We start from the raw sequence: 12,577 nt of genomic DNA, 5'->3' as shown, positions 1-12,577 counted from the left end.
AAATTACACATATTTTCTAAGACTTACCCTCCTGTACCGCATCTATTTTATATGTGGATGTCTCATTAAATGGGAATGTTTTCAGAATATATTTGTACATTTTTTCCATACAATAGTTTTACTGTCCCGGCCAAATTGAGATCACACTGTATGTGTGTGGCCCATGAACGATTATAAGTTTGACTGGAGAGCCTCAACTTTTCCTCCTTTTGATACCTGCAACAAAAAAAATTCGCAGGAGACTCTAGACTCGCACTAATTAGCAAATGTTATCAGGCTCATGTAGCATCACAAAGCCGCTTGCATGGTCCTACCTTTTTATTTATTCAGCAGCAGAAAGGAAATTTTACTCTCCTCTCCCCTGTACTTTATTCTCCCTCGGTTTATTGGTAGAGCAGCAAACACCTCATAAATCAAACTATCAAATTCAACTCACTTTACTGTGACACTGCAGAAAGATTTTTATAGTGACCTTTGACATTTCTCTACTCCTCTAGAGTCTACACAAGAGTTTTGGTGATTCTAGATTTCTTTGGTAATGAGAAAGTAACTAAATGCTGATGATTATGGTAGAAAAGCTTAGCCTAGTTTTTGTCAAAGAGATATTTTATTTTTGTTTCAGCTGAAAGCTGGTATTAAAAATCTAATCTACTTCGGCTAAAGCCAGAGTAAAATAAAGATCTTTGTTAAATCAGCTGTGTTTGTGTAATGAACAGAGAGGCAGAGAGTTTAATGTACACAGAAAGCACTGCTTTATTGACTGCACTAGACTGGACTGGTCTGGACTGGGTTGGATGGGACTGGGACTCCATCAGATGAAGTTGAGAGGAGGAAGGGAGCAGAGTGGGTTGGGTCAGGTTGGGGAGGCACGGGGTGGGCAGGGGCATAGTGGGATGCAGCCATCATTAAGGCAACACAAACAGCATGCAGATACAGTCACAGGAAACATCATCATCATCATCATCATATTGCTTTTCAAAGTCTCGCTTAAAACATCGAAATTGTACAAAAAGGAAGAAAATAGGTTTTTCGCACTAATGAAAAATACATTTTTTGATTTTTTTCCCTCCTACAAAGAAGATTCTAATACAAGAAAATAAATATAGCAAAAAAAGCCAAAAAATAATTTAAAATAGCTCTTCTTTTTCATATATGTTCAATAGTTCTCTTTGCTATTAACAAATGGCACAACATTCTTTGAAACAAAGAATACAGAAGGATAAACTCCTGCAACATTCATATTATTATATTGAAGAACCGATGCAGAGTGGAGGACAAACTGGACATGACAGCAGAGATTTTAACCGTTTTATAAGGACAAATAAAGACAGCAGGAGGAGGAAAAATGTGTCCGAGCTCTGCTTTGAATAGACAGCGCCGATTGGCTTTATGTCGTTCAAATACAACCAATAAGATTCAGGATAAGGATGTCCAATCGTACTTAAGTATGTCATGAGAAAGTAGAAATGAGGGAGAGAGGGAGACTCCTATCTTGTCACAAAAATGGAGATTCAAGGGTGATGTTTAAAAGTTGCTCTTTGGAGGTTGCCAAAAAAAAGCTAATTTAAATTTCTACTTATTTAAACCTGAGGGTGAAACCTTTTTTTGTTGTTGTTGTATTTAATGAGTCAGGAACTGTCTGCTCTGCACAGAAGAAACGTGCTGAGGGAGAATGGTGAAAACAAAAGCCAAAGAAATACATCAATCAGATAGAAAGTTACACAAAATTAAGGAGAGCAAGAGAGACGGACTGACTGGGGAATGAAGAGAGATCAGAGTGGCAAAATGCAATACATGCAGAGTACAGTACAGAGCGAGGTACCCCACATCTGTTCTGGCACTTCATCCACATTGAGCCATCAATTTTTAACGTTCAGCAGTAACTAGAACAGATGAACGTTGGCTTTTGGTTTCCTGCAGCTGAGCCTTTTGGAAGACAACACGCCTGGTCAGGAGACATGTCAAAGCACTTAAGAAGATGGCCTTTCACCTGTCTGTGATTAATCATTTTAAACGTCACTGCATTTAATCATATAACCGGCACACTGTTTTTAAGTTTGCTTATATTGTGTAGAGACCTTATAAATTTTAAAAGGTTTGACCTGCTGCGACCAGCATTTTTCCCCTTTTGGATTTTCACCTATCGGGCAAAAGGACGCTGGTTTGAGACCAGGTATAAACACAGGTCCCCTTTGGGGGATGGGCCATCCAGCATAAAAATCCAATATGTGGAGCTACCCAGAAAGGGAGTTAAAGAGCAGCTCCTTCTTAGCATCACAATAATACAGAACACCATCATATAATGTCCCCTAGGCTATAATAACCTCGGCTGACACTCAGCAGAGGAACCGGTCCACCCGTCCTCCTGGTGACCAGATATTGGCTGTGATGCAGCTTTGTTGCAGGATGAAGACGTGATTAGCGCTCATCCCATCGTTCAGGCTTTTAATGTGGCTGTAGATGTACCGAGATGTACCACAATTTTGTGCGAATGTTTTCTAAAGGTGTGTGCGACAAAACGAAGAGTCATAAATTCTTATTTCTGTGGGGGTGTGAAGGTTGAGGCTGCACCTCTCAATTGATGTTCCCAATGGAAAAACATGAGCTGTGAGCTTGATTGCAAGGTATGCATTAATCAAGCGTGACAGCTGAAGCCCCTGACGGATGTGAGGACTCACAAGAAACTGAATTTATTTGTGTTTTCCATCCGTCTGTCTCCCTTTCTCTCCTCGTCTGTGTGTTCGTACGAGCGCATTATTCAAGCAGAAACTTTTTTCATTTCTCGCAAAGAGTTTGTAGCATCTAATTATAGAAAATTGCTTCTCTCTGTTCCTTTCACATTTGTTTGGACACACCTTTAAGAGCGGAGAAGGAGTTCAGAAGAACAAAGGGACGGAGGTGCAAAAGATCAGCCGCCACGTAGGAGGGATGGCTCCCTATGTTTAGTTTTAACTAGAATTATGCCAGTGGACTCTCTCTATTTTGCCTCCTGTGACCACATAAAACTAACAGAACACCCTTAAGCATACAGAGGGATCCAATTTAGGCAATCACAACACCTGTTGGTTCCCTGCAAGTATCGAATCTGGGATAAACACAAGAAGTGACTCAGAGGCAGGAGATAAACATTTGCGTGAATGAGTCAGCTCATGAAACGAGAGAAGAAGAACAAAAAAGTGGGGAAATGGATAAAAATGGAAGGAATCAAGGAGGAGGATTAAAGCGAGACAGATGGACTGCGTGGTGGAAATTACAAGCGGGAGAAGCAGAGACACAGTGCAGACGGCCTCTTAACAAATTATTTTAACCTGCATCTGAAATCCATTCTGCCTCGGCGCGATGTAGCCAGATTACATTTACACCTGCAAAACAGTGTTGAAATCGCTTTCTTTCCTGTTGCACTTTGGGCGAGCTTCCTGGCTGAACTCAGAACAGATGCTGGGAGACGGCTGGTTTGTCTAAATGGATCTTGGGAGTGTTTTTTTGGATTTACACTTCAATTTGTATGCTGTTATGTGGATGTCTGAACCTCACAGGAGCGCGATGGAAAAACCAGATGTAAAGACAGTTGAATAAACTGTTCATTTGGTGGGTGAGGCAGTGTGAAAAAGCGGGACTTTCCAGGTTTTCCAGGTTTCAAGTGAGATTTCCAAAAGTAAACATTAAAACAGACTGGATTCCAAACCTGGATCTTTTTATTGGTATGAGCTGTTGGCTAAAAGTATCTTTTTCTATGAACATAAACAACCAGAGTGTAAAACTGAAAGTGGATAAATGAAAATCTGGTCTTCATTGTGATTTTTAAAGGACAAAGTTGGTGTTATGATATATTTTTTTTCCTTATTTGAACAAATCCTAGAAAAATACCAAAGCCATCAGCGGTTTATTACAAAGATTTTCAGACATCTTAGACATGATGGGGTCTGTTAGCATCACAGCTACAAAAAGAGCCTCTTTCACATTCATTTTACTGTTGTTACAATGCCTTAAGCTCCCACTTTCAGAGAGTTTTTTCCACTGCTGGATCTGTGTGATGTCAAAAAGAGGGGCCATGCCTAATATGGCAGCTCTGGCTGTGAACACAGAAGCTTTAACTTGAAAGGAGCTAATAACTGTTTCAGAGTTGGGATGAACCTCGGCCTAGTAAGATAGAGAATGGTTAGTTTTAAGAGTTTTAAACTCTGTTTAAAGAATTGTTTGGTAATGGCCTTTAATTTATGCTCTAATTAGCTTCATATCACGAAGTTCTGGTGATTAATAATATATTCTGACGTAAAACTGAATCGTTTTGTAAGCCGTTTAAAATGGAAGCATCTCTGCTCGGCGCTCCCGATTTGAGTTTTTACATTTTTCAAAGACAAATCTTGGACGGGGACCCAGCTGTGTGAGGCGAGAGAGCGAGAGGAGGCACAAGGAGGGGAAAGGGAGGGCCTGGTACTGTTTATATTAGCTGCTTGTTAACCTGACTGTACGGACAGGCTCCAAACAGAATGCAGAGGAAAGAACAAGTTGTACTCTTTTGTCTTTCTTTGGCTCCAGTTCAGCGAACAGTCTCCCTCCTCTCCTTCTTTCTAAACAACTCTCCCCTTTCCCGCACTTTCCCTCTTTTCAAGCCAGAGTTAAGCAAAGCTGAGTGCAATGTTTTCAGCTCCTCGTGCGTCTGTCATTATTTGTCCTTAAAGCTATAGGTGTCCTTCTTCTTTTTTGATCACCTTTAAAAAACCATGTGCCAAGGGCCAAGGAGGCTGATCACCGGACAGGGAGAGGAAGAGTTGTGGGCAGGAGGGAGACAACAGGGTGATTGTTTTTAGGGGATTCAGGATGGAGAAGAAGAGGGGAGTTTGCTGGTGGTGGGAGGAGGAGGAGGACGAGGAAGTTGCTGGATGGTGGATGCAGAGTAAGGTACGCAGTGGGTACAGACGGGAGATTTAGTCTGAAAAGATTTCTCCGAGCTGCTGTGGAGGATGACGCGATCACACAGGTAGAGCATCAATCGCTCTTTGGTTCCACCTTCAGTCACCAAGAGATGCTGGACACAAACAGTGTCTCCCCCCCCCCACACACACCTAAAAAAAGGCACAAAAATAGAAGCAATGCTTTTCGGATGAGTGCTTCTTGAGGTTTGTTGCAGGCTTTGATCCAAAAAAGCAACGCGGTGCTATCAGATTGCTGCTGCATTTACCATTACATTAAAAAAAGGCAGCAAATCTTCACTGCTGTGAAGCTGAACCTGGGGAATGAATATCTGCCATTTCTGATAAATTAACCAAATAAATTTTTAAGATGCGACTGATTGAGTCTCGAGCTCTGAAGGTTGAGTTTTACTTGAGATCAGTTTCTTCCTCGGCAGCAGCTCCGGTTGTGCGACTAAACCTCCGATCTGTGGAGTGTGTGTCTGGGTTCTGGATGCTGAGACCTTTAAGCCATAACTTTGCTGTAACGGAGAGGAGAGCAAAGCGCCAGTAAAAACAGTAGAAGCAGATAATGAGTCAGCTTTCTAGTCTGATACGTGCCACAGCGGCTAGATAAGCATTATAAAAGGAAAAAAAACAAAACAAACAGCTTGCAAAAGCCTCTTTAAAACACAGAAAATGAAAATGTCTAGTAGTAGTAGTTGAACAGTAATATACATTATTGTAGATGAGTATAAACTCCAGCGGTAGGTAGGTGGGCGGCTTTGTACGGCTGGTGTAGGGCAGCGAAACAAGGACTAGGCATTGATACCAGAAACAGGAAGCACTAAGCAATCTCTATTGTCATGTGGATACATTTTTCGACAGACCTGCAATTTTCTGCTTTACAGACATTTCAAGACTTCTGATCTAATCCTGCTTTTATTACTGGACTGCTGTCCCTTGTCGCTTGCAGGTATTTATTTCCTAAGCAATACCCAGTCCTGCTTTCACTGATCCCACTACAGCCTCAGACCACTTTCTGGATGAAGGAGCAACCACAGAAGAAGAAACGACATCTTATGAACTGCATCCCAATGCCCTCGTGGTTCCCCAGAACCACCTCAGTGCAATAAATGACTTTAAATTGTAGAAATCCAACTTTTTACCACCCACTAGGAGCAATCATGGAATTCAAAGCCCCGTTTTTAATGTCGTCGTTCACCAGAACTGAACATTGCTGTCATTTCTGGATCACCCTAAACTGCTTTTCTTGCTAATGGAAAGCTGTAACTGTGACCCTTCACCCAGCTGAGGGGGTTCTGAGGAGCCCAGCCCTGCTGGTGCACTGATGTTTTACAACAGAGTCAGTACAGTAAACGGCAGCTGTGCGCAGGCGAGGTTCCAATTACCTGCAAGCAATCGGTCTAGTGGAAAGCATCACTGTGTGTAGGTGTGTTTCTGACCTGCCATTATGTGCTTGATGCCCGTCAGTTTATTTCCGTGGTGCAGCGTCAGTGCCAACACCTGAGGGAAGAGTTCTGCTCTCAACATACAGCAAGCTGAGGACTGTACAGCTTTTCCGTTGCAGATTTTATTGCCTCTCTAAGTGGTGACTTATCATAGAGGAACGTGACCTACCGACACGGATGCTCCGAGTATGAAGGTAAAAACTTTCACACTGTGTCTAATTTTATGGGACACAACCCAAATAGATAGACAGAGAGCGCGAGAAACCCCCTGCACTAGATCTCCTTTCAGTGTGGATATTCGACCTGACAGAGTTGCAAAATTCAAAGATCATCAGAGCACATTCGGGCTGCGAGCCAACACCCACACCGGCGTACCACACAGAGGATAGCAATGCTTTGAAGTTGCATTCTAGCAGATATTGATAAAAAGAACCTGCAAGAGACTCCAGTCTACATTATCTACGAAGCGGAAGGAGAGGGCATTGAAGCCACACTGTAAATATAGAATAATAACCAGTTATGTTTGCTAAGGCTGCACAGTATCAAGGCAAAAAAAAAGAAGATCAGAAGTACAATTTGCTTTGTTTTTGTGTGGAATCTCACCATCACCCAGCAGGAAATCTTATATACTGCTAACCAGCTCCACTAATTTAGCCCCAAATGAGTATTTTTCAGTCCTTTTTTTGTCCTTCAGGCACTGTGCAGCCTCAGCCTTTGCTACTACATGTTAAGGCCATACATGTGAGGCCTTGTCTAAAACCACTGTCTACAACGTCAGGCTACTCTGAACATTGAATATTGAAACCAAGATTACATTTTTCTGTCTTAGCAACACATGAATGGTAACGAACACCTGGCTGAGGATTCGGAGGCGACACGTCACCGCGTCCTCGCATCGGAACACGAGCTTTGTTGCTCTTTTTTTGTCGTTACTGTAATGTGTCAGCTGTAATAGCCATCGTAGAAGTCCCAAGTTCTCCGCCTGTCCTCGCAAGACTGTGACGCAACAATGCGAGTGCTTCTACCATGGCTACACCTGAAGGGACGAAGAGGGGACAGAGACGCAGCGCTGTCACCTGACCTGTGATAATACTCTCCTGCTGTTGGGGAGGGGGTGGCGTTTCGCTCTGAGTAAACTCATGCTTCCTGATGCAGTCAGGACCACATATACATAACAAAAACTTTTACATTGTAACCCTGTTATACCAGCTCTGGGGTTTGTGTAAGCGTCTATGTGTGTGTGTGTGTGTGTGTGTGTGTGTGTGTGTGTGCATGTGTGTAAGTGTGAGAGAGAGAGCTGTATGTTGTGTGATCAGTTCAGCAGCACTGGCTTTTTTCTTTTTTTTTCCCTTTTTTGGAGGGGGTTAATACATGCGAGTGTGTTTAACAACCATCACCGGGCATTTCCTGTGGGAATCCCCCCGTGAATGCAGATCTATCCAGGTTGGGAATTAAAAGCGCCCCCTGGGTTAGAGGAGGTCGAATCACATCTGCTGACCTGGACATCACTGTTCGAGCGGTCTGACAGCTTAATATGTTTGCGTAGATAAGACTGAAATATGCTGCCTTGTAACACAGATCTGTTCTTTGGCATGGTTACTCCAGAAAACCGGGGAGAAGCTGTTCATACAGGAAAACGGAGAAAGTAGAATGGACTTGGGCCTCTGTTTAAATGTGTGTTCATCAGGCCTGGGTCAAGCAGCCCTTAAAATCAAATCTTTAAGTCATCCCAGTTTGGTGAGACCCAAAAGACAGTTCCATCTGTTAGCCGATACTATCTGACCTCAGATCAGATGGGTTAAAGTGGGACTGTTGAACCCAGGGCTGATGGTCGTATGCTGTACTGAGAGAAGGAGCATGCTCAGTAGTAGTCGTGTTGGAGTTCAAACAGTGAAGCTTTCCAAATAAGGAAGTTTCTAGACAAACACACATCACTTCATATATTTATATATATATATACTGTATATGATATAAAATGTGTGTGTGTGTGTGTATATATATATATATATATATATATATATCTACGTCTTTCGTTGCTTTTCCATAAATTCTTAACCTTTTATTGTTCTTTTTTATAAGTTTTTTTTAACCCCTGAGAATACCACGGACTGCTTTAAGTACAAAATACAACTCTCTGAGAAAAACAAGAACGGCTCATGTGTTTCGTTTTTAAAAAACAAAAACAAATTTACAATCAAATCAATTCAGGGACTTAAGAGCGCAGGCCTCTGAAGCTGATTATTACACTGTCTACGTCCATCTAGTAGGAACAAGACGTGCCTCAGAGCCATCAGTTGTGAAAGCTTGGCCACGTCAAACAAAAGCGGCTGCCACCTTGGTGCCTGACAGTGTTTACGTCTTCATAGAACAAAATAATAAGCTGCATAGGTACACGTGGGTGATCTGACTAATAAAAATGACTAATTTCCTCTAATTTTACATATAGTTTTATGTATATCCACATGCACTGAATGCATTCCAAGTGATCCCGCTTCCAGTGGACACATAAATAGCAACATCAGAATGCCAAAACTGAGGATTCCTCCTCTTATGAACCAAAGCAGAATTTCAGCTGCTTTTGAGGTTGAATTTGTGTCACATGATGTCAGCTGCTGTAGCAAGAATTTACCCATGAACTACACAATGCATGGCCACCCTAACCACTCTGAAACTGTTTATAAAACACGTCTCTCAGGCTTGGCTTACATGAACACAGCTACCCACTCCATATGAAAAAGCAAAACTGTACTGCTGATTAACCAAACCCCAAAATGAATACTATTTGCAGTAATGTGCATGAAATTTTAAATAAGAGGTCTAATTTTCAATGGCAGCAACATTGTGCCCGCAGTGTAACTGGCCAAACTCTAGTTATTGATGGCTCTGGGCTGCAGTGATGTAACATAAGGGGGCACAGAGCAGCAGGCAGCTCTTTGCACTGAAAGCACGATGTTGCTCTGCGTTGCAAGCTGCTGCATATGCTCTGTTGATAAATGGCAAGTGATGCATTTCCATCCTTTCAGGCACTACACAATTGTTAAGGTGACAAGGAGCCCAATGCCAGCTACGCTCAGTAGCCACTCCAATGGGATTTCCTTTTGGCTTGATTGTTACAAATCCGATTGACAAACGACTGATTGATCTACTCAGCGATTGTTTGGTTGATTTGGAAAGTTGGCGGCGATTGAGGGGGACGCAGGGCCACAGGGCAAGTGAAAGAAAGGCACAGAGTTTGTACGACGATTTTTCTCCAAAGACCCGGGAGTTAAAAGAACGCGGAATTAGGAAGAATTTGAAAGCAGCTGACAAAAAGTCAGACCAAATATTTCAACGGCGGCTGTGAGCAAAAGGGATCCGCTTATGGTAGTTTGTGTGTGAGTATGTTTGTGTGTGTCTGTGTGAAAATCTGAATGAGCACCAGGGTTGGGGTCAATGTGTTCGCTATTCAGAAACTGGCAAAGCTGGAGATTTGTAGATTTTTTTTGTTGTTGTTGTTTTTTCTTTTATGAACTAAAACGTGAAAATGAATTTGAGAATGAAGGATTCAGTGTACATTTTTCAAACCGAGTCAACGAGGGAGGAAAATTGACCCCAACCCTGAATGAGCATCTATTATACACACAAGTGCTTACATTACAGCTCTTATGACTAGCTATGTTGTGCTTTTCAAGGCTGAATACAAGTTGTCACCCGCTGTACATATTCAGACCAACTCTGGTGTGAAATTGTCTTTTCCACTGAACATATTCAAGAAAACAAGCACTCACTGGATGCAACTCGGGCCACAAAGGCCGAGAATGAAGCATACCCTGAAACCAGCTTGAATAATAATAATAATTATAATAATAATGCCCCAAAGTGTTTGTTCCCAAGTCTGGCAGATACCACAGACATGAGGCCAGAACTGGGTGCTTCGTTCGACGCCCAGAAATGAAATGATTCTGAAATATACAACACAAAAAAAAAAAAAACAAGAGAAAGAGACTGAAGGTAATGTTTGTTTTCAATCTGCTGAATGCATCACATCTTATGATAAGCTAACAACAAACTGCAGTCCAGTGGAGAAGCTTTTCTGTATGATAGGCAAACGGCTACATTCAAATCCCCTCCGTCCTAAAAAACAGAGCAGGTTAGGAGCTGGGGATTTTCCACTGATGGATGCGATCGGGATTTTGGTTGAACAAAGCGATCCAGCCGTGTTTTTATAGACTGTATGCTGGGCACAGGTGGGAAAAAACAAAAACAAAAAACAATTAGCCAGCGGGATTCTGCTTGGATAACTGCTTGTGTGTATTTGTCTATTGGAAACTCAGTACTTTAGGAAGCCAGCACGCTTCTTCTCAGCAGGTCCTCGTTCCCGGAGTGCAACTGCGGCAGGCGGAGCTTGCGCCCACCAGTGCGCGTGTCCGAATCGCTCTGCTCGCCGTCAGAGAAGTAGCCATCAGTCTCAGCAGCGTCTAACAGGGATACGTCTTTCCCTGCGAGTGGCAGGTTCATGGACTCGAACCCCGCTACACCTCCGGTGACGCCCCTCCCTCTTGATTTACCCTGGCGGGACAGACGGTGCCGCGGGGTCCCGCCACGAAAGATTGTCCCACCGTCGGGAATTGTGAACCCAAGACCAGAGACCGGTGGGTTTGAGCCCACTGTGAAACCAGATCCAGCCCCTGATACTACACCATTCCCTGCATGGATGCCATCCCAAGGACTGTTATCCTCCGAGATGTGACAGGAATCCATTTTGGAGATGGGCGGCTGTGGCGGTGGGTCCCTGTGAAGGTCAGAGCTCCTGGTCTGGTGGTGATGGAGGGGGTAGTGCACGCTCTTGGAGGAGCCTTTGTTCTTTTCCCCTTTCCGACTCACGTGGCCAGACTTTTCCTCCGCCATGCTCGCCCAGAGCCTCTTTGCGGTGGAGGGGCTGCCGCCTGCGGACGCAGCAGCTGCAGACAGGAGCGTCTGAGGCTGGGCTGGAGCGGATGGTTGTGCACGAACACGGGGCTTGTTGCTCCCTCTCGGTTTGCGCCCCAACTGGGGTGTTTTCCAGGTGGACTGCATGGAGTTCTCCATCATTAGGTTGAGCAGGCTCTCTTCGCCCTGCAGGAGCTGGATGAAAAGAGGAGAAAGGTAAGAAAGGGCAAAAATTGGTGATGAAAGAGGAAAACGGATGAGGAACAAACAAATCTTTTCATGTTTAAAAGTGAAATAACACAAAATATATAAATGATATAAGCGAAAAGTTGACTGATACAACAGTTAATCTGCTCATTTTTGATTTTGTGGTTTGGAATATTTTGGAACAAAAACTCCCCACCCACTCCCACCTACCCACACGTCCAACAGCTCAGCAGTTTAGACTGTGAGCTGCCGATGTCACAATTTGTTCCTGAGCAAAAAAGCCCGACTAAATGACAAAGCTGATCTGTTCTGACGGCACTCTACATCGTGATCTTTTATTTCTTCAGGGTGTGATTCTGTTGAATCTCTAACACTTTTTGTTTTTAATAAACAAGGCTGGTGTTTATTGATTTTAAACTACACCCCTAATATTAACTTGCGACATGTGGGCTTTGTTTAAATTACATCATTGTTTATTTATGCAGATCTTTGTTTCTGAAAGATATCAGGTTCCTGTTTAATTGGAAAAAATGACTGCGGTTGTGTTTATTGTTCTTTAAGCACATCCAAAAACAGCAGCGCAATCTGGTGAGAGCGCTCTGCCAGCCAGCACACAAACAGCACGTTCCTGGGGGGAGAACATCTTTGCTCTGATTAGCAGATCGATCAATTTACAATAAAAAACTAACAAGCTAAACTATATAAAACCACAGCCAATCTAAAGAATCGATGATCAGGTCTTTGTTCAAAGTCAGATGAACTTTTTCAAGTGTCAAAACTACAAACTGACGCTGTGCTGGCTGACTGGCTCACCGCAGACTCGATGAAATGACTGAAACTTGAGTGAAAAGCACCATCATGCAAACTTTTGGACCATCACAAACAGCTGTAGCAGCTGTTTCATGTTGGTATGATGCTGATGATATTCTATATTCCGATCAGAAAAACACATTAGTTCCTTGTTTAATACTTTCTGAATTCCCCAACTTGTTTGTGGCTCTCAGCCCTAAAACTACTGGTTCCCACTTAAGTAACAAATCTTTATAAATGGCTTCATAGAGGTGTTTATGTACACATTAATGTCTAAAACTAATTTAG

General features: G+C 42.9%; 1 protein-coding gene across 3 annotated transcripts in view; it reads right to left on the bottom strand.

The window, feature by feature from the left end:
- Window positions 1–745: 745 nt before the first annotated feature.
- The window catches only part of jade2 (jade family PHD finger 2), a 233,019-nt gene continuing 221,187 nt past the window's right edge, over window positions 746–12,577 (bottom strand). For all 3 annotated transcript variants that reach the window (XM_080866369.1, XM_080866370.1, XM_080866371.1), the window contains one exon: window positions 746–11,467. In XM_080866369.1, the coding sequence (XP_080722495.1) occupies window positions 10,682–11,467 (786 nt within the window). In that variant the 3' untranslated portion in view covers window positions 746–10,681. The remainder of the gene's footprint in view (window positions 11,468–12,577) is intronic.

Source organism: Rhamphochromis sp. 'chilingali' (genome assembly GCF_963969265.1).
Source record: "Rhamphochromis sp. 'chilingali' genome assembly, chromosome: 19".
NCBI classification, from domain to species: Eukaryota; Metazoa; Chordata; class Actinopteri; order Cichliformes; family Cichlidae; genus Rhamphochromis; species Rhamphochromis sp. 'chilingali'.
This window is presented reverse-complemented; position numbering and strand designations above follow the sequence as displayed.